Source organism: Pseudonaja textilis, chromosome 8 (assembly GCF_049901715.1).
Source record: "Pseudonaja textilis isolate UNSWEBS1 chromosome 8, rPseTex1.2, whole genome shotgun sequence".
Lineage (NCBI taxonomy): Eukaryota > Metazoa > Chordata > Lepidosauria > Squamata > Elapidae > Pseudonaja > Pseudonaja textilis.
The window spans coordinates 18,641,907-18,665,000 of record NC_141997.1 but is presented as its reverse complement, the minus strand read 5'-3'; the positions used below and the strand labels follow the sequence as shown (position 1 = coordinate 18,665,000).

At 36.2% G+C, this 23,094-nt stretch overlaps 1 protein-coding gene across 4 annotated transcripts in view; it reads right to left on the bottom strand.

Moving 5' to 3' along the window:
• Positions 1-23,094, bottom strand: part of GABRB3 (gamma-aminobutyric acid type A receptor subunit beta3) — a 242,476-nt gene that overhangs the window by 113,495 nt on the left and 105,887 nt on the right. For 2 of the 4 annotated variants that reach the window (XM_087938444.1, XM_087938442.1), the window contains exons 3-4: positions 6,713-6,804; positions 6,487-6,554 (exon numbers count right to left, since the gene is read on the bottom strand). The exons of 1 other annotated variant lie outside the window; for it this stretch is intronic. In XM_087938444.1, coding sequence (XP_087794570.1) covers positions 6,487-6,554; positions 6,713-6,785 — 141 coding nt within the window. In that variant the 5' untranslated portion in view covers positions 6,786-6,804. Of the gene's footprint in view, positions 1-6,486; positions 6,555-6,712; positions 6,805-7,118; positions 7,255-23,094 lie in introns of those variants that run through there. One more of the 4 variants, XM_026707446.2, reaches the window with a different exon arrangement.

Sequence of the window (23,094 nt, the reverse complement as noted above, 5' to 3'; positions counted from 1 at the left end):
AGACTTTGTAAAATGACGTCCATCAGGTTACAAAGAGGTGGAAGCAACTCAATTCATTAAAAAAAAAAAAACCCAGCTGGAAGAGTAACATACACATTGCACTAGCAGGACTTCCAACCAAATAAGCATCATTACCATCAGCCAGTTGGTTAATATATTATCAGTGCATAAGAAACTTTCAGAGGAGTATGTGACTTCAGGGTTGTATTTTAAAGATAAACATTCATCATAATTCTAGCTATAGTTATGACCACCCTGATTTTACATTTTTTGAGGTGGTCATTAAGCAAGCACCAAAGTTATTAAGCAAACCAATGGTTCCCTAAGGGTGTGGTTTCGTTGACAACCAGAAAACTGCCAGATTTCAACATTACCATTGTAAATCATGGTCATGTGAATGTGCCCTGTTGCTGAGCAGCCAAAGAAGTATGTCATCACAGGGGAGCAGAGCAACCATTGGAACTTTGCAAGTTCTTTTTCATTGTCTGTCGTAACTTCAAAGACAACTTGTACCTTGGACGGAAGCATATGAGAACTGGAAAAGACTATGATAAATCTTTTCCATATTGTTATGTATATGCATGGAGATATAAGAAATCAAACCCCAGTTGTATACTCTTGTCTAAAGATCAATGCAGTCTTTCTCTCTGAAATGGTGGTCCTCTTTCACCAAGCACACAGTTTCAGGATGAAAGGGGGGAAAATGATGTAAGAGGAAGAGAACGTTCTCTTAGCCAGCCAGATCAGTCAAATCAACTGTGGTGAGCAATAGGGTGACAGATATCACAGCCAGATTATCCTCACTTGCAAATCTGAATCAAGGGAGCCATTTCAAAGATTGTCTTTCCCCAGCCTTTAATGCAAAATGTATTTTACTAGTTCCAAAATAAACCTGGACTCACTAGTCTCCTTTTGGCATTCAGTAGATTGTACAATCACATAAATTGTTACTGTGGTATACATAACGGTTCAACTGAAATCACGATCCATGGCACTGAACAGAGTAATTTGGAACAGATTTTCATTTGCTCAAGCAGAGGGTAAAACATATGAACAAACTGCTTTCCAACTGCCAGTTTCCTTGAATCTCTGTCCCTGATCTATTTATTTATAGCTTCAGTATGCTGTGAATGATAATGCTGCAGCAGTTGCATCAAAAAGAATGTAAATCTTTCCACTTTTGCTGCATGCAAAATAGGGGGAAGAACACGAAAGAATACTGGATTTAACATCTACTGGTCTGATTTCAAATCAGAGTGATCACAATCACAAAGCTTTAACCATGAAACCCATTCCTAGTTTACAGCAGCTACATGAGGATATTTTGTGAGCTATATTAGCCAGATTAATTTATTTTACAAAAAAAGATGCAGCAAAGCAATATTATTGGTACTTATTGAAAATCAGATTTTAAAAGGGCATTATTTGAAAACTCTGGCATCAATTTTTGTCAAATGGCACATACTTCACTCATCATAGCTCTGTAGCTTACTTACAAATTGTGCTCCAAGGCTAAAAATTATGCTAGTGTTTCCTTGGCTAGATTTTAAGAGCACGTTGCTCCATTTTTCCAAATACTTCTCCAGATCTATATTAAATTGACCATTGCAAAAGATCTGAATGTATTCAGGGTATCATACCAAATAGTTTCAACCTGTCCTAACTTCTGCCTAGAAATTAAATGGAAAATTTTGTGTTTTTGCTGTTATATGATCATCATTTTGGACTAAGAAGTGAGCCAATTAATTTGATTACCTAACATAAAACAAGCATCCATTTGCATTGGAAATTTCAATCAGTATTTTTAGCTGTCAAGAGATCAATTAAGTTGATGGAAAACTAGTTAGAATATATGCTCTGGGCTTGTACCATGTTTGCATTCATTATTCTAGATAGTTATTTTAAACTTTCCATTTATTATGTGGCCTAGTTTAATGAATTAGGTGCTCACAAAATTCAAGTAACATCTGATGAACGAATGTGATTAAACAGCAGTTGTCTGACAAAGACTAGGCTTGAGAAGACCTCAGCCATGTAAACTCTGGGTGACTCATAGCATATCCTACTTCACAAGCTGACATTGTAGGGCTAAACTTAACAGAGTTGTCCATATATGTTTTCCTGATCTCCTGAAAAAAGGTAGAATGGCAATATAATAAATATTTATTCTAGGTTACAGTATAAATTGCATGATACAATAGGAAAAGATTCTAGAGACAAGTTTGGGAAGCATACCAGGCAACAATTTATGTCAGTACACTATATGTATTCTCCCAGATGGTGGAATGACAGCAACAGCATGCTGGCTTTAGTTTGAAGAATTTAATTCATGTAAACTAGCACAGGCCTATTTAGATTTAAGCAACTTAATAAAAGATAAGGCTATGAATAGCTGCTATTCAGAACACTTACATATTTCCTCTAGAAACTGGACTCAGATATTTTGATATCACTTTCAGGAGAATATGTGTGGAAATGTGCTATTTCACTCAGGCTCTGTTGATATATTGGTATTGTGTTGGTCATGGTGGAAACAGAAACATACTAGGGTCTTTGATCTGATTCAGCATAGTTCTTTTAATGCGTAACTTTGTAGACCAAGAATAAACAAGATATGGTCTTCCACTGCAATTCCCAGGGATCACAATCAGCATTCTAAATACCAAGAATACTAGGAATTATATAAAAGTAACAGTATCGGAGGCACACATCTGAAAATAAAATAAAATAAAATAAAGCTAATAATAGCATTATAGAGACTATATCAACAAACTATAGGACAAAGTAGAATTGAGCCAAAAGCCTTGAAAACATATTCGTACATCTTTAACTTTCATATAATGTTTTCCAATGTATTGAGCAATCTTTGATTTGTCTTCTTTGGTTTGTCAGTAGAAATCTGAGAATCATGGCCCTAGGTGAAGTAGAAAATTGATACATTTAAAGGGAACCAGATATTAGGTTTTTTTTAAAAATACATATTGAATGGACCACTGCAAACAACATGAGTCTGTGAATGTGGAGGAAGAAAATTTCTTAGTAACAGAGTGACCTTAATATAATTATACCCATAATCACAGATGGATTACCATATCCTGATTTGTAGATTTAAGTAAAGTCTTACTAATCATCAAATATTTTCCTCAGAACATCTATTGCTATTGTGATTATTATTTTCCTACTTAGCATTTTTCATGTAAAGAAGCTAACAGCTAATAAAAATAAAGATAAGCACTCTAGAGTAATTAAGAGAGAAAACAACATACATTTTCCAAGGAAGCAGTGGGGAAAAAGTTAAACCATCTGCTCCCCCTCAAATATACAAATACAGTGCTTTACATGTCAGTCAGCAACAGAAGAAACATATGTAAGGAAACAGACATATTTTTAAAAGAAGATATTACATAATATTGGCATATCAGTTGACAAGCTTCTATCCTTTCGACTTATCCTAACAACCCAAAATGGACAAGAATGAATTAGGATCTCTGATAGGAAATTTAAAAGAGATAAGTTTCCAGAAGCTTAGTGTTTTAATGTAAAAACCAATATTCTAAAGGATAGTCAAATACTGTATATAGAAGTAAGTGATTATGTAGCATGCAATATATGTTTTTATCAGCCATCCTCAGAGAACACTCAAGCTACATCGTTTTTGATCCACTAACACAGAGGTCTCCAAATGTGGCAACTTTAAGAATTGTGGACTTCAACTCCCAAAATTAGCTGGCTGAGGAATTCTGGGAGTTGAAGTCCACAAGTCTGAAAGTTGCCAAGTTTGGAGACCTCTGCAGTAACATTTCAGGTCAGGCTATCATTACAGGGTCAGTCCCTCCATGCTGAATCTGGATATTGTTAATACTTAATTGATCTCAGCAAATCAAAAGAATAAATTTAAAAAGGGAACACAGCTGATATACTAGCCAGAGCTTGTTATAATGCATTCTTAGTCTTTCCATTGTCAGTAAATTTGCAACCAACTTTGAATCAAGAATCAAATATCTCAAGAAAGAATGAAACTCAATCTAATGAAAGCTGTCTATTTATCCACAGAATGACAATGTACAATATTTTGTTTCATTGAACTATTATATTTAGATTTTTTTATTTTTTTAAAAAGCTCTCTAAATTTGCTAATGGAACTAAGAAAAGGAGACACAGAATCTCAAACAGTTGAGGGTTTGTGGCACTTATACAAGAGTCATCAGCAGAAGAAAACATTCAGCTTTGCTACCCATCAATTTTTACTTAATTCCTTAGCAGGCTTTAATTCTTTGTCTAGCTGTTCTCAGAACCTAGAGGGAAAAAAAATTTTGGAAAAGCTTTTTTATGCAAGATTTTGTGGTTGTTAGAAAAATCTAAGTACTTCTACTGTTAACTATTTTCTTTCCCTTAGTTGCTTTTTTACTTCTGAATTGCATTATCATAATAAATATAGTGTAGTAAAATGTGTGCTAAGATAGTGTTATTCTCTGCTATGAAAGCAGTTAAAAGTATAAAATCTTTTTTTTAGATCTGAATGGTAGCACAATGTTTTATGTACTCCAATATTGTGAAGTGGATATTTCAATAAGTGCTTTCCCAATATTTTAAAGAAATATAAATTAAGATATACATTAATGTTTTGAGAATAAAATAAAATAGATGTTATTAGAACTTTAGGTTGTTGTTTATACATATTTAAGTAGAAATAACTTGATTAAAATTAGAGGAACAGGCAGTTCTTGCAGATGGATAATGAGTAGAGTAGAACAATTGAGTGATTCTGGCTCCCAGTGTTTATCCCATCCCATTTAAAAGGGTCCCCATTCTAAAATAAATTTGGTTAAGTACTTTTCTTTTTCAGACAGAAAAACTATGTCTTGATCTCTTATTAAAAGTCACTGTCAGTTAAATAAGAAAAAAAAATCTGCCTTCTTTTTTAATTCACAGGTAATGTTTTTAAGAATCATGGAAACACAGAAATTTAAACTTTGTTATTAAATGTCAGACTCTTAAGGTCACAGATCATTTAAAGTCTTAAAAAGTACATATATCAATCATCTGTCTTTCTTTACTTAGTAACCATTAATGGGCTGATAGAGTTTAGCATGTTTCCTTTCCACAAAATATACCTTTAAATTTTCAGATAAATTTTAAAATGTATACTTTTGGAGCAGAGACTCAAACAACAACAATACTATAAATATTATTTATATAAATGTTAAAATAAAAATAATGTTAATTTAATCCAGATTTATAGCAGACTTTGCATTATGGTTCTTGAAGAATCGTAGATTGACAAATTTCTGAATATTTGTTATATTTTTGAAAATTGGGCATGTGAAAGAGAGAGAACCTTTATGTATGTTATTTCTACTTATATTATTTCAAGCACTGGGAAATATAGTATCCCTGCCATTAAAAATAACTGTATAAAATAAGAATTAAACAAAAAGTAAACAAAGTAAATTACATTGTGTTTTACATAGTTAAACTTGTGATTTTTAAAAAATATATTCTAAATATTTTCTAAACCAGTTTAGATTCCCTATTAACAAATTAAAGTTGTACCTTAAGTGCAGTGCAGTTAATATACTGTTTTATGCATATACCATTTTCCCCTGCGCGCGCACACACACACACACACACACGTATTCTTTTTTGTTAGTAAAATAAATCTAATACAATTCTTGTTTCAAATAAGGGATTAAAACTTATCCAACACTAAAGACCTACCGAAATCACTGCAACTTGCTTTGGAGTAGGCATGTATATGCTTATGTACATGACAAAATGAAAGTGAAGTACACTTAAATTGCTAACCTAGTTAACTATACGTTAGCAATCTTCATTGGAGGAGAGACTGGCTTTTTATGCAAGGCTTTCACATCAATACAAGCAGTAGAACTCTGTAATGACATCTGCAAGCAGTGAGAATGACAGATGCATCTACACAACTGAAGTTCCATTTCAGCACCTGAGACAGCGCTCTGAAATCTGGCTATATTCCCTCCAGTAGCTTCAGCATGCAGTCCACTCTGCTGCCATCCAAAAGCTAACTGCATATGGCACACCCAAGCCAGCCATTACACTTGATTTTGCTGCATTATAACTTCCCAAATCAAGAAAAGGTCTATCTCAACAGAGGAAATATACCATCTAAAACCATCATGGAAGTAGTACACGAGATTGTAGACAAGGGACCAATAAACCTCAGGTTATCTACTGACCTGGTTTGCTTTAGACTCATGCACAAACTTTCCAGTCACTGAAGGAGATACAGTGGAGGTGTTTTGCCAAAAGCTCTTTCATCTGGGGCTCTGTTATCTAAAGGGCCCCTTCTTCAACCTGTTTCAGCCCCCTCAAATTAAAATTAAAAACAAACAAACAAACAAACATTCTGCACTTGAGCTACCAAGACAAAATTCAGAATCGGCTAAAATCCATCCATTTGAAGGCAACACTTTCTCATTTCCAGATGGAAATAACTAGAGGTCTACTCACCATGTTGACTTCAGAGACCTTGTCGATACTGGCAATATCTATGTTCATCCCGACATTCACTGGGGGGCCTTAATGAAGGAAACAGACGGCGGCGTCATTTTGACATGCGGTTGCCTGGCACCCAGGGCTTGGGGGACTATCCTCGGCAGAACCCTCACCCCCAACCCATTTAACTCACACCCAGCACCCCTAAGGGAGTAGGGGGAGCCTCCCCAGGGCCTCTCACCTCCAAAATCCGGTCTGAGGCGTATGTCGTAGCCTTTCAACAATTTATCCACCGTTTCTTTCACGAAGGACATGTTCCCCGGATCGTTCACACTGTGGAAGAAGAAGGAGGTTTGAGGGGAAAGCGGGCAGGGAAGCAGGGGAAGGCGGGCATTGAGCCGGGAGGTGAGAGAAGTCGAAAGAGATGGCAGAGGGATAAGGAAAGTGAAGTAACGGGATGGGCCAAAGAGAGCGGCCGGGACAAGAGAAGGCGAGGAAAAAGAAGTCGAAAGGAGGCAGAGACAGCGGAGCAGGAGGAGTGAGGAAGGCACAGAGGTCGTAGGAAAGCTCTGGTCAGTTCTTTTCCTCAGCGAGGCGCAGCCCTCCTTGCTTCTCCCTCCCTCCTCCCCGCCAGCCGCTGCTCCTACCTCTGGGCGCAACAGACCACGGCCACCAGGACGGGAGCGGAGAAGAAGCCGAAGAGCCTGGCTCCCCCAAAGCCCCACATCCCTCCGCTCCCGGCTCCCTCGCCGCCGCCGCCGCCGCTGCAGCCGTCGCCGCCGCCGCGTGCGGTTCCGGCTGCCCGAGAGCCGCTGAGGAAGAGGCGGAGGCGAGCGTCCCCTTTCTCCTCCTCCGGCACGTCCCCCCTGCCGTTAGCGCCGCGAAGCTCCTGTGCAGAAGGCGGAGGAGGGCTTCTCCTCCCCCACCCGTGCGCGCGCCCGGTCGCCCGCCCGCCCGCCTGCCTCGCCGCGCAGAGCCTCAGCTTTGCTGCTCACGGCACCGACGAGATGCGGCTGCGGGGGGCTCCGAGGGGTTCCTCCTCCTCCTCCTCCTCCTCTTCTTCCTTTCCCCCCCAGGAGAGTTCTGCCGGCCGGGGACGGCGTCCATGGATTGCCGCGGAGGCACCCGCGAGCCGTTCCACCCGGACGCTTCGTCCCGATTGCGCCCACCTCCGCCTCTCTTTCCCTCTGCAGCGGGAATCGCCGCCAGCCTTCCCCTCCCCACGGCCCCTCGCCGCTCTGCTGCCTCCACTGAGGCGGCAACTTGGCGACGAGATCAAACTGTGGGCACACGCCGAAGAGCCAAGCCGGCGTTAAGTGAGCCGCGGGCGTGGAGATCCCAAGCCACAGGTGAAACCGCTCCTGAGGCGTTGAGAGTGGAAGAGGGCCGGTACCTCTCGCCGCCGCCTGGGTGGGGTGAGGTGGGGGAGCTGGGCGCAGGGCAGGAGAGATCTGCCCTGTTGCTCCTTGGCTCTCACCTCGCGGCCTGGCTAACCCTGAACGCCTGTGCTGACTCAGTGCAGGGCACCTTTGTAAGTCCCTCCGAAGTTCTTCGTTCAGGGACTGGCCTACTTGCGTTTGCTCTTTCTAGCAAACGCAAGTAGGCCAGTCCCTGAATTTATATATTATATTATATATTATATATATATTATAATATATATATTATATTATATATTATATTATATATATTTAGTTGTATCAATGGAATAAAATACAAAACAGGAAAAAAAATAGAAAAAACATACATCCAACAATAATAACAAAATTTGTACAAAAAATAAAAGGGGGGGGGGGAGAGGGAAATGACCCAAACATCAAATAAGTACAATATTAAACATAGAAAAAAAAATCCAACCTGGCTAAATGCTGAAAAGATTTTTTTAAGCGATAAATTTTCCTTCCCTTACATAATGGGTCTGCAAATAATTATAAACTTGCTCTTTCTAATAACCTTTATCATCTGTGATTTCTTTCTTTCTTTCCATGTTCCTAATAAATTGGGTTCTAACATCTGTTCTAACATCATTTCATTTCTAACATGGATGTCCTTATCTTACTTTTTGCAGCTCAATCACTTCAGAAATCACTCTTGGTTTCTAAATCCCAACATTTTTTTCTTTCCTCCACCTTCCAAGAATGATATTGACAGCACCGGATCAGTATGGGGACCCTCATGGAGTTGATTCTCTTAAAGATGACCTTGAGTACTGTTGAATTGCAGCACTTTGACTGCTGCCTAAGAGTAAACTCTTTCACTGGAGTTCTCTGCACTAATTCAGGAGCTTTAACTGCCCTGGCAGGTAGGAAAAACCTAGCTTGATGACTTTGCAGCTCTGCTTTATAGGAATGGCTTGGAATTTAATTATTAGCAGTCAAATGAAGTATATTTGAAAAACATATGTACAGGAGGATTTGGGAAATATAAACCATTTTATTTCGTTTTGGTACTAACTGAAAAAGAGATGAGATTTTTTTGTTTCTCTAAGAAGCAGCTGAGAGGAGGAGGCCAATTATTTTTTGCATTTTGTCCTTGTATTACTCTCAATGTAATCACAAATTATTTTCCAACTTCTTTTTTTATTTGGGGAAAAGAAATAAACTGAAGCACAGAAATGTCATATCAACCTAGCAGCAACAGCCAAATTCTAGGAACAGTAAAACCCCTACACATATACACAAATACTTATGTACTTCCTGATTAAGAATCAACTCTTTGTTCTGCCTTACTAAACTCTAAATGAATATTTCTTACAATTTCTTATTGCTTTTCATCTCTGACAAAAACTCTGTACCTCCATGCCCTTATTGACCTTCTAATTATTTAGGAAGCTATCTTTTCTGAGTCTCCTGAAAAGTGTTAAGCTTAACTTTTCTTTTGGCACAACATCTAATTTTGAGAGGTAAATTAAAATGAATTGCCAGACAAGTCCCTTTCACGAGTAGAAGGACACTATCCCTGCACTGAACTAAAGATCAAGCATAGGAAGTCTATTGAGGTCTCTATGCAGGCTTTCTCCAAAGATCTCCATGCTCTGTGATAAGTGGCAGAAATGGAAAGACACATGATTTTGGAGTAACGCCTTATGGCCTATTTATTCATACAAAGGTTTTTTAAAGGATATAATTCATGAAGGAGATTTTTTGAAATGGAGGAACACATTCTGGGTGATGGGCTATCATGATTGGATATGCAGATATGGACATGTAACTTTGTCTACAACTAAATCTGGTTGGAAAACCATGTATTAGAACAAAAATTATCATTGGCAGCATTCTATATTTATTTATTTAAAATATTTATGTAACTGCACATCTTATATTGAACTTTGGGCAGCTCCCAAAAAGGAGTTAAAGGAATATCAATATACCATTAATACATACATATATCTATTAAAACACAAACATTAAAACCTGGCAACAAAATTAAACTTTCACTTGCAGTCATCAGTAAGTCCTCTGTCAATCTCACCCTATCCCATTGTGTGAGGGAAAATATAAGTCTCAAAGCTTTTCAGAAAGGGGAGCCCAGGAAGGTAGATTTATACCTTAGTCTAAACATTAGAATCATGAGTATGTTCAGGGCTAAGAGACAGAGACAAAATGAGTATCACACTGGGTCATTCATTGAATATTCATCAAATCTTAGATAACCTAAGATACAGTATTTGGCTTCTCAAATACAAAATATGCAAGCATTTCTTTCTCAGTGTCAGCCCAGACAAAGAGCTTGTGTGTATGGCTTTAGGCTCAGTTTAGAATTGACTGTCCTGGCTTCACTGATGCAATCATCCATATATTGTACATCTAGAAAAATGTGTATTACTGTAGAAATGGGGCCAGGGCATTAAAAGATAGGCCCCAAAAAGGTAAATAACAAAAACAGAATGAAAAAATATAAAATGTGATGCAGAGAAATGAAAAAAAAAAAGTTTTCTTCCTTTCAGTGGAAATAAGATCATACACTAAAAGCTAAATGGTAGGAGATTCAGGAAACAATAGGATATATTTTTGTACATGCTGCATTAGCACTAATTTATACTATCACACTTGCAGTGAAAAACTACCATCTCATACTCTTTCTCCCTCTCCCTCCCTCCCTCTCCCCTCCCTCCCTCCCCTCTCTCAGGGTGGAGTGTTTATGGAAGGCAAAGCTATCAACATATTAGCCATATTTCTTTGTTAAAGGAACAAAAAGCAGCATTAAATGTAAGATGAAGCCCAAATCTCCTTTTCCTTTTCTGTTTATGTATATTCAAATTCTTTTCGAAATTTATAATACATGTTTTCTTAAGTGAAGTATTTTTAACAGAAACTATAAGGTTGTGTTAAAGAGATGCACATAATCAAGTATCGTGTTTTTGACTAATCCCCTGTATAGGTAAATTGGAAGGAAATGTAAGGTGTGAGCAAATCAACACTTAGAATAAATGTGTAAAATCTGTTATAGTCATTTAATTAAGATTATTTTCCCATTTAGCATTCTTACAAGATGTCTTTTTGCTGTGTGAAAAATTAATTGATTATAGATATTGGATGTTTGCTTTTTTTAGATTTTTATTTCCTTGTTAACACTCTACAAATGATACATGTATTAAAAAGTCTTTGGGCAGAAGATGGTATGTTTCAATTATGTTGAAAACAAGTGAAATATTAGAAATCAACCATGGCATGAAATCTTACTTTTAAGTACACATTAACTTGTTATGTCCTGATAAACATTGTCAGCAATAAATCAGATGCTATAAACACTGATTTGAAATCAAACCCAACTGAATACAGTGGAACTGCTTTTGTATAAAATAATGTAAGATTGCTCATGTTTTGATCATGGTACCAGTTAAGCTAGAGGAAACCTGCATAACTCTTCCTAGAATTTCAGTCAAAGTTCTGTTCTTTCTTAAGTATTTGACTTCCCTCTCTTTTATACCCCAGGAAATAATCTAATGTTTTAAAATACTTCATTTTGGCATAACTTTAATGCAAAATTAAAAATATTGTGAATTAATATTTATAAATTATTTGCAAGTGGAGGTAAGGTACATTAGTGATGAAAGCAGCCAATATACCTATCCAGCATAGGTCCTGTCAATTATGTGACTGGTTTTCTAAAGAGCTTGGAAATCAGTGATATTGCTGCTTCTGCCATCATATTTGCTTCTTGTTGTTATTCGGGTTTTAGCTAAAATCCTTCTGTTTCAATGGAGGGGATGAATAATTGGTTTCAGTGAATAAGATAGAAAATTTAAAATGTTAATTAAATTTGTAAATGTACTACATTAAAATGTTAGTCCATCCTTCTAATGCCTAGTCATTGTGTCTTGCAATACCAATATATCAATTCATGCATCACAATAAAATATTAAAATAAAAATATATTAAAATGTACCAAAGCCATTATCTTATTAGTAAAAGAATTGGGATTTTTCTATAGTCCTTGATTTAAAATACGGGGCAAAGCTTTATACAAAAAATAACAAATACTCATGCCTATAGTTGTCACTTAAATTGACTACTAGGCATATTCTTAGTACACAATTTTTTAAAAAATGTACTATTCCATTTGGAAGAAAATTAAACCTATTCAAAAGCCTGTTTCTTTTATGAATTTCTTATAGCCAATTAAGAGCTTCCATAAATCAGTTCAAAACATTAATAGATTCATTAAATGAAAAATTACCCATCACCACATATAGATGGCAAAACATCTCACAATTTTATTTCCTGATATTACTGTACAAAGATAAGTGCATGTCAAATAATCCAGGGAGCGGCATGTAGGATTTAGTCTGGCCTAGCAATAGGGACAATGGTAATGCTGGTAGAAATTATAGCCAACATCCATGGGCCAAATGTTTACTGATAGTCTTAGCTACATACTTTATGGAAATGGCTCTCAAACAAAGGTATCATAATAAAATAATGTGTTTCTGTTATCAATACTGTTTGCATTGTAACTTTTATATACACACATGTGCATGCATGTGCGCGCGCACACACGCACACACACACACACACAAACACACCAGGGTAGTATCATATGTGCTAAAAGATTCAGTAGAACTAACAAGAACATAGATCTATTTTGTTCCCAGTGAATCTATCAAAGCAATTAAATCTGCTTCAGCATCAAATATAGATAAAGGTGAAAGTTTCTAGATAATGTCTCCCAGCAAATAAATCATTGATTAAACACTACTAAATGCTTAGAAACTTTATCCCCAAATTACCAGCAACTTTAAAATTCCAGGCAATTGCCAGAATCCCAACAATTTACAGTTTTAAGAATAAATAGCATTTGTCTAAAATAATGGGAATCAGGACATGCCTTTCTAAAAAAAAAATAATGCATATTATAATTAATAAACCTACTACAGTTTATTCTAAGGATGTATTTGTCACTCAACCCAGCCATACGGTTGATTCATCAACCATATGCCAGTCCCAAGCCCAGATAAATAGGGAGGGTTAGAGAAAGCAATAGTGAACTATCCTATAAAAAAATCTAACCAGAATACTTTATGGCAATAACTCAACATGATTCAGATGTGGATACCAACAGTGTACTCACCAGGCTGGAAGCTACTGGAGAAGAGCAAGGGCTAGTTTGTAGTAATCAAGGATTTTATGGCATTGTTGGAGGAAAGACTTCAGGAAGCCCAACAGTTGATGGTGCCTATGTTGAAAAAAGCTGCCTAGACTGTACCAAGTTATATCAAATTGGAACATGGAATGTTAGAAGCAAGTTTCTTGGGAAACTCAAAATTTAAAGAGAAATGATTAGAATGATCAATGACATCCTTGGCACCAGCTGGATAAACAGTGGTCAATTCAAATCAGATGAGTTTATGGTTTATTTTTCTGGAAATGATTTTATCAGATGAAAAGGAGATGCATTCTGCATAAGTAAATAAATGACTATATGTATGGAGAATTACCGGGCATATAATAACTGTATGATATCTCTCCAAATTTGAGGCAAGCCACTCAGCATACTACATACTACAAATCTATGCTCCAACTGTAGACTGAAATGATGATGAAATTGAACTTTTTTACAGTGAGCTTCAATGTGCTCTCAAGCAAGTACCACAAAGAATCTTTTGTATATTATGGATGATTTCAATGCAAAGGTAGACCAAACAGAAGTTTCAAGAATAGTAGGCAAGTCTGGGCTAATGAAGTTGGTAATTGCCTAGTGCAATTTTTCCAGGAAAATCATCTCAGCATAATGAACACATGATTTGTTCAACACAAGCAATATTTATACACCTGGACAGCACCAAATGGACAACATCGAAATCAGATAGATTTTATTTTATGCCAACAACAATGGAAAAGGTTAAGTTCAATCTATTAAGACAATTCCTGGTGCTGATTGTAGCTATTAGCAGCCCAAATTGCAAAGTGAAAAAAGACATTATTCCCTCCCCAAATGTAATGTGAACAACATATCATCTATGTATGCCATAGAAGTTAAGAATAGATTTGAACCACAGAATCTGGAAGCAAAATATCCAAATCAACAGTGTTGAGAGATCCAAGGTAACATCATGGAAATTGCTGGAAAGCATCTGTCATTCCAAAAACCAAAGACAACAAACAAATGTTACACCCTCAAAATAGCTGACAAGAGAAGGGTGCCTAAGGCAAAGGTAATATGAAATTAAAAAGCTGAATGCAATTTCCCAACATAAACCCCAAAAGACAAAAATAGACAGTGGGAGGATCAGTGTCAAAAGCTGGAAGAAGCTAACAAGAAAGGACATACTAAGATCATGTTTGCCATAGTGAAAATGATGTGATTCAGCTTTTCAGCACAGCAAAGATCTGTTAAAGACTGCAATGACTAATAGGAAATCAGGAACAGGTGGAAAGAATATACAGAAGGACTCTATAGAAGTTTGACTTACTATCAAGATGACAATGATGATAGCCCAATTAATAAAGAACCAAACATCTTGAGAGAAGAAGTAGAATGGGCCATGAAGAAATTGCCTAACTAGAAAGTCCTAGGTATTGATGAAATACCTATGGAATTACTAAAACCAATGCCAATTAACATCATCACTGCCCTGTGGCAACCGATATGGTCTTCCTGTCAATGGCCTCAGGACTGGAAAAGATTTGTTCCATTAGCAAAGAAAGGCAATGCCAGAGACTGCTCTAACTATTGCATGATTGCATTCGTTTCTGATGCAAACAAGATTCTGTTTAATACGGTGAGGGCGGAGCTGGCGTCGCGACGATACAGCATGAGATTTTGGAGGTCTGAGATCGCTGCCGATATCTTTGCTCCTGGACAATCCAAACAGATCTAAACTGTTCCGAAGAGATGGTGAATGTAAAGAGCGCATCCTGCTGATCCCAGGGACACCGCAAAGTCCCTGGTAGATCCAGGAGAAGCTCTTCTTGCCAGCGGCAAAGAGGCAGCCATTAAAGCTGCTGAAGTTGGGCCAGCTCCGAAATGGAAGAGAGCAGAAAGAGAAAGTGTGCTGGTTTGGTGAGAACTTTTTTTTACTCTAAGATCTGAAAGGACACCCTAAGGGAAAGAAAGAATCTGTAAAAGTTTTGACAGAAGTGATTAAGCGGCGATTTTAAACAGGAGTGTCAAAGTAATGTGTTTTTTTTTCTCTCATTGCTAGATTTTTTATATACCATCTTGTATTGGACTGGTTTTTTCGTTCACATCTATTTATTTATTTTTCTCCTTTGACTTTGTAATATTTTAGGCTAGAGGCTCCCTTTAGTTAATTCATTTTTAAAAAAATATCTTTTTTTTCTTTTTATCAACTCCCATTATATTCTGCTTGGAAAAGGAGGGGGAAAGTGAGAGCAAAGAAACTTTGTAGCACTGCCAACTAGAGGCTTGAAAATATTCTTTTCCCTGTGACCAGACAAAGCTGAGAAAGAAAGAACTGAGACTCTTTTTCAAGGACATTGCTATTTGATAAGATAGAGGGAAGAGCATGAGAGAGTATTATTGCAGGTGCTCTTCTGGGTGTCTATCAACAGCTGGAGTCTGGTGTTGAAATGTAGCGGGAAAAAAGGTGATAAATTTTTGGAGAAGAGAGCTATAATAAGAGCCTTGGATAATTAAATAGAGTGCAGTGTGCCCTTTTTATTTTTCCTAAGTTGTGCTATCCCTCCTCACCAGCTTTATTGCATTTTTTTTTATCTCCTTCTTTGTAATAACTGTTTGGGTTTTTGGCTTTGTTGGAGCTTGCCTACTGTTGGAACAGATGAGTTTTGCTAGAAAATTTATTCAAGCTATAGAAGCTATATACTACAAGCAAACGGCAAAGGTAACGATAGAGGGAGAACTGACGGACTCTATTAATATAAGAAAAGGAACAAGACAAGGGTGCCCACTATCACCTTTGTTGTTTGTGTTAACTTTGGAAGTGTTAAACAGAAATATTAGAGATGAAAAGAATATAAAAGGAATGAAAATCAAAAAGGAAGAATTTAAGCTGCAAGCATTTGCGGATGATCTGGTTTTCATCTTAGAAGACCCTTTAGAAACAGCATTAAAATTGATAGAAAAGATAGAGACATATGGATAGGTGGCTGATTTGAAAATAATAAAGATAAGACAAAGATTTTGACAAAGAATATGCTATTAAGACAAAAGGAAGAACCGGCAGGCCTATTGAAAATTCAAGTCACGAATAAGATCAAGTATTTGGGAATATATTTGACAGCAAGATGTAGTACATTAAAAGAGAATAATTATATTAAACTTAAACAGCAGATAGCACTAGATTTGGTGAAATGGGAAAACTTACAACTCTCACTAATAGGGAGAATCTCAACAATCAAGATGAATATATTACCCAGAATTTTATATCTGTTTCAAACAATTCCAATTAGGCTCGGAAAAGATTATTTTGAATATTTAAATAAAATTGTGTTGAAATATATATGGCAAGGTAAGAAAGCGAGAATAAAGTTAAAACTTTTGCAAGATGCTAGAATTAGAGGAGGATTTGGTTTGCCTAATTGGGAGTTGTACTACCAAGCTACAAATCTGATGTGGGTTAAAGAATAGATAACACTAAGAAATGCTAGATTGTTGACATTAGAAGGACATGATCTGTTGTTGGGGTGGAATGCTTTTTTATGATATAAAGGAACTAAAACACAGGGGTATTTTAGAAGACATTATATACGGGAGTCTTTGTGGTTAAACTGGGAGAAGGTTAAAAGACAATGTTATTTGAAAATTCCAGTCTGGTTATCGACTACTGAAGCATTCTTGTATCCTATAATATACAAAAAGGAAAAAATAGTTAGATAAGGTGAAATACTGAATGAAAAGGGTGAACTTAAATCTATGCAAAAACTAGAGGAACAAGGTATGAAGATGAATTGATTTTCATATGCATAAATACATTTAAGGTATGATAAAGATTCTAAAACAGAAATTTTTTATGATAAATTGACTGACTTAGATAAGATTTTGACAGGTACTGATGAAAAGGTGATTTAAAAAATGTATGGATATTTATTAGACATTAAACTAGAAGAAGAACAAGTTAAAGAAACTATGATTGCTTGGGGGAAGAATTTTGGATATGGGATTGATTTAGAGAAATGGCAAAAATTGTGGTCTCAAAATTATAAAATGACAATGTCAACAGCATATAAAGAAAATTTGTATAAGATGTTTTACAGGTGGCATTTTCCCCCGACAAGAATAGCAAGAATGTTCAAGAATAAATCTGAAAAATGTTGGAAATGTCATCAGACACCTGGCTCATATTACCATATGTGGTGGACTTGTGTGGATGCCAAAAAATACTGGACTAAAATCCACATGTGATTGGGGAAAATGACGAAAAAACATATAGACTTGAAACCAGTGATATTTTTATTGGGAATTCTACCTGAAATATATAGCAAAGACTTGAAATACCTGATTGTAAATGTATTAACAGCGGCTAGGATTGTATTTGCTAAAAACTGGAAAAATGAGAAGATACCATCACAGGAGGAAATAATTAAGAAAATATTGGAATGTGCTGAAATGAGTAGATTGACATTTGAAATTAGAGAATGAGAGGATAAACAATTTTATAAAATTTGGGATCTTTTCTATCAATGGTTAGATAACAAAGTACAGTAATGAAATATGTAGATTTCTAGAAAATAATAAATATATAAAGATGTACTTTTTTAAAATTATAACTACAAAATGATTTTAGGATAGATTTGGGGTGATAATATGAACTGTTATACAATAAATTAAGTAAATTATGGTGATCTTGTAAAACATGAATGAATAAAAGTATAGTCAAATGATTGATTAATAATGATACTAAGGTATTTAGTTTTTGATTGACAATATGAGATTATATGTAATGTAATTTTAATTGAAGACTATGAAATGGAAGCACAAAACAATTTGTAAACCAACCGGCACACTGTATGTACACCTATGGAAGACAGCTTGATGTTTTTATGTTTTGTTTGTTTATGTTTGTTTTTAAAAACCAATAAAATTTTTTTAAAAAAGATTCTGTTTAATACAATCAAGCAGAAACTACAGAATCTTATCTATCAGAGATTTCCTGTCTTTAGAAAGGACTGAAGCACTCGAGATCAGGGGTGGGATACGACAGGATTAACTACCGGTTCGGGATTTATGAGGTTTGGTGATTTATGATGTGCTTCCCCGCACGCTGCGGCGCACCTGTAAATCGTCATCAGCACGCTGCCTGCCGAGAAGCAGCCTTTGAAACAGTCCTCTTTTCCTGCTTTTTTAACTGTAGCTGTGCCTCTTTCAGCAGCTAAAGTTGAAAAATCAGGAAATAAAGATCAGGTAAGAGCCCAGGTGGGCAATAACATCAGCAGACATAGAACCGGTTCTATGTCTGCTGCTCTTCAGAGCTACTGGTTCTACAGAGGGGAAAGAACCAGTAGAAACTCACCCCTGCTCGAGATCACATTGCCAATATTAGATTGATTATGGAAAAGTCACATGGATATCAGAAAAAGCTATATATGTGTATTATTGATTATGGAAAAGCTTTTGACCGTGAAGAACACAATAAGCTGTGAGTGGCTTTGCATGATCTTGGTATCCCCTTGATCCGATTTATCACTCCACTGTATACTGATCAGAAGGCAAAAATTAGAAGACTCTGTGATGACATGGATTGGTTCAGGATCTGTAAGCGAGTTAGACAGGGATATATCTTATCACCATTTTTGTTCAATCTGTATGCTGAAGTGAAATTAGATCTGGAATAGCCTGATGTTGGAATGAAGATTGGGGGAAGAACCATAAATAATTCGAGGTACATAAATGATACTGTCAGCTTTGGAAGCCATATTAGTACCAGACGCTTCCACACTGCCACATTCTTGAGCCTGGGAAAATGGGAGGGGAGAATTTCTTGGAGTGTATGTGGTCAGACATAATAGCATTCTTCTTCTAAGTCAAAGTCATGTTATTTCTGCACCTGGTTGAGGGGAGGTCTCAAGTTGGGATGGATGGTGATTGGGGCATGTGATGTGATAATGGGTGCATGGGGTGGATTTTAATTTTTTACTTATTGCAAGGAAACCCGGAGCTTTCAGATTTGGGATTTCTCAGATATGCCAATTTACTACCCAAATAAAAAAGAACTTTTGAGAGGATGTCTGCCTTGGACTTATTTGTTGGAGTGGAGGTTTTCTAGAATGCTGACAGATACAACTGTCAACTCATGAAGCTTTCCTGACCTGCTCCTGAGTTGCCCTAGGCAGGGGCATGGAAAACTGTGCCTCCCAGTTACACCGAGGAATTTATACCTCAGCCAAAACAAAACATATCCTAGCCAGCTGAAATCAAGGCCATCTCCACAGAGACCTGCATAGCTAGAAGGAAGTGACTTCTATGACCTGCAAAATTCCTCTGTTCAGAAATGTGACTGATGACACACCTTGGGAGAAGGGAGCAACAGGGTCAGAGGCAAGGCATGAACTGGGTGAATTCAGAGCTGGCTTCACTTAGGTTGTGCCAACATGGCGCTCCTAATAAACAATTGGATTTATATTTTTTTTTTTTGCAAAATGGCTTGAGGCTCTTGATTTTATTAGGGCATTGGTCGAAACCCGTACTATTGGCTGAAAATAAGGAACACCTGGAAAAAATGATCTGGAAAATCAAGGACAAAAGTAAAAAAAATAGGATTGAGTCTTAACATCAGGAAAACAAAGATAATGATGACAGCTGCAGATGGACATGAAATGTATAAAATCAACAAAGAAGTAATTGAATTAGTTTATCTGCCTTGGATCAAAAATCGTTCATAATGACAGATTTACTCCTGAAATCAAACATAGCATAACCTTAGGCCACAGTGCAATGGTTAACATGAATAGATCTGGCAAAGCAGAGATATTGATATAAATACAAAAAGCAGGATAGTTAGATGGTAATGATGTATGGGTGTAAGAGTTGGACACTAGGAAAGGCTGATCAAAGAAGAACTTTGGTGCTAGTATAAATTATTGCATATACCATGGACAGCCAGAGCAACCAACAAGAGAGGTACTGAATTGTATAAAACCAGATACTTCACTAGAAGCAAAATCACAAGACTGCATCTGATTTATTTTAGCATGTCGTGCATGCAAATTCTTTGGAAAAGTCAGTGATGCTTGGAATGGTTAGTGGAATAAGAAGAGATGTGGCTTGATAAGTGATACAAAGATGAATGTACAATAACTGAAAGAAGCTGTGCTTGATAGATTAGTGTGGAGAGCACTTCCCTATAAAGTCAACAAGAGCCTGAGACTACTGAATGGTTAAAGCAACATTTGTCACTCTTTCTAATTAAATGTCTTGATCAGTTATCTTCAAGTAGATAAATCAGCCAAGTTAAGCAAGGATAAACAACCCCAGAATTTTTAAGTTACATACATTAAAATTTCCCATAAGACTCAGACAAGCAATTTTTAAAAATACATTATTTGGATTGTTTAGTATAGACTATTCAAACTTTGGATTATGTCTTAATGTGTCCCAATTTAAATAGTAACTTGATCTTTTCAGATATTAAAAGGAAATTTTATTATTTATTTTCTGTAGTATTCCATATTACTCAAATTTATACAGAACTGAAATAAAAACCAGAGTTGATAACATCTGTTTATATAGATAAGTTTTTTCTTTAATATCTATGTAATAATTTAATTTAACTGCATTGAGAATTTTGAAAAAAATAACACTATAGTTCAATTACAAACTATTATAGTGAATAAAGATGACTGAATTTATGGAAGAAAATTTATGAAGTTTAAAAGTAAATAAAAGATGTCACTGAGCATCTCACTTTCAGTCAATTCAGCACAAGTAAGACTAATAACCTGTTGGTAAGATTATTCCAGAATTCTATAATTCAGTAATTCTTGCATAGAAATTTCTCATAATGCCTGCAACTTTAACTAGAATACATAATAATGTACAATATGCTGCCTCATCTAAGATGTGTTTGGCTGCTTCTCTCATAATTTCTAGACAATATGGATAATGACAGTACTGGCTAAAGATTATTATAATTGTAGAACAAGACATAGGAGAGGAAACCATACTAGAAAGAATCAATGTCTACTGTACTTAAAAGGAATTATTTAAGTCAAGGACAAATTGATATCAGGTTGATTTTGCGTCATGATGCAGTAGAAGTGAGAAAGGCAAATGGGAATAACTGACTATGTATATATGTCCTACCTGAATATTTTCCATGCAGAGAGACATTTGTGCTGTATTCCTTCATTAATTTAGTGTCACACCCAAACATATGACAACTAGACTTGTAAACATTTTCCATTGATAACAATTGTGGCTATGTTAAATTCTAAAGCAATAGAATTTTGGTAGTAGGATTTGAACATAGGAGGAAAGAGAAAAATAAACGCATAAAAATGTCTATACTTGAAGAGATTCATTGTGCAAAATGCCTTTAAAAAAACAAGATAAAATATTTTAAATAAATATATGGTGATTCTTATGTATTAGTTTAACTATTAAACCTTAGGGTGTTGTGGTTTTATATTGACAAAAGGATTGTACTAGTACAGCAATTAGTGCTCTGGAAACCAATAATTCTAATGCCACGTTGGGCACAAAGCCAGCTGGGTGACCTAGTGCCAGTCACTTTTTCACAGCCCTAGGAAGGAGGCAATGGCAACCCACTTCTGATAAATGTTCCCAAGAAAAATGCAGGGACTTTTGCAGGCAGTCTTTGAGAATCAGACAGGATTGAACAGAAGAAGAAAAAAAATCAAATGACAATCGCTGCATAGAAATGCATAGCAATAAGGCTTTAAAAGTTCCACTGAAATCAGTGAAGACAACAAGAGGAATTATTCTGTTGAGAGGCAAAGCTTAACTATTCATTCTCTAGCAAAAAGACCTTAAAAATTCTCCCAGAATGACAATGAAGAACTAAAATAGCACCCACTGTTAGCAAAACCTTGTTGTCAAAGCCTATTTTAAAGCCTGGTAGGTTAGGGAAAATTCTGATCTCTGCTGATGTGTGATGAAAGCTTTTCCTTTTGTTTTGTTTCTTCCTAAGGATACAGAGTTGGACATATAGTTTGGGGTAGGGATAAAGGCTCAGGACTGTAAAAAAAAATGGGAGGGGGGAGAGAGATATGGCTTTAGAAGAAAGGTAACTGTTAGGGTATATGGAAAGAACAGTTCTAAAAGCTCTGCAGGCTGGAAAACATATGATCCAGATAATTCTTCATGTCTGCCATAATGAGATAAGTAATTGCCAGCATGGCATGCATTTGTACAATTTAGGTATCACAATGGCAGGAATTGATATTGTAAGAGATGAAAGCCACATGCAGTCCTTTTAAGTGAGGATCATTTCCACATGTTTCTCATTTGTTTAGGACCTGTGATGCCATTCATTTTTAGACCAATCTGAGTTTATCAGAAATGGCTTCATGAATGCTATTTTTTGCACTACAGCTAAGCTGGAAGGGACTTAGACAAATCTGATATCTATTCATTCATCTACTCTGAGATCCTAAGAATTCAGATTACTTTTTAGTACTGCTATAGAAGCTAAGAAAAGGAAGTGAATCTACCGTGTGCGTTCAGAGAACTTTTGGCAGACCACTTTAAAAAAGTACTACAGATCACAATGTATTTTTTTTAACTTGTAGTAAATCTGATATAAGGCTTTCAAAGCAAAATCATGTATGTGTGAGAGAGAATCACTCCTGTAGTTGACAAGTTGCCCAACTTTATCAGCTTTTTTTTACAATACTGTTCATTAAATTTATATTCCATTATTTCACATCTTTAAATATTTGCTTGATTCTGTTGTTTATGCTTATTGATGAGAATTGTATTTGCTTCTCAGATCTTTAAAAGTAATCAGTTACATAATTGTCGCTGATTATCTGATGATTATGCACATGAAATTTTCCACTGCAGGCTACCTATTGAATGCATGGTAAGAAGGTCAACCAACGTGGCATAAATACATAGAACACCGCATGGAATATCGCTGCAAAATATGTGCCCAAGTATGTAGTTTGTGGCACAAATAAAAGTCATACGTAATTAGAATATATATATGAAAGAGAGAGATTGATTGATTTTAATTCTTTAGGTGCC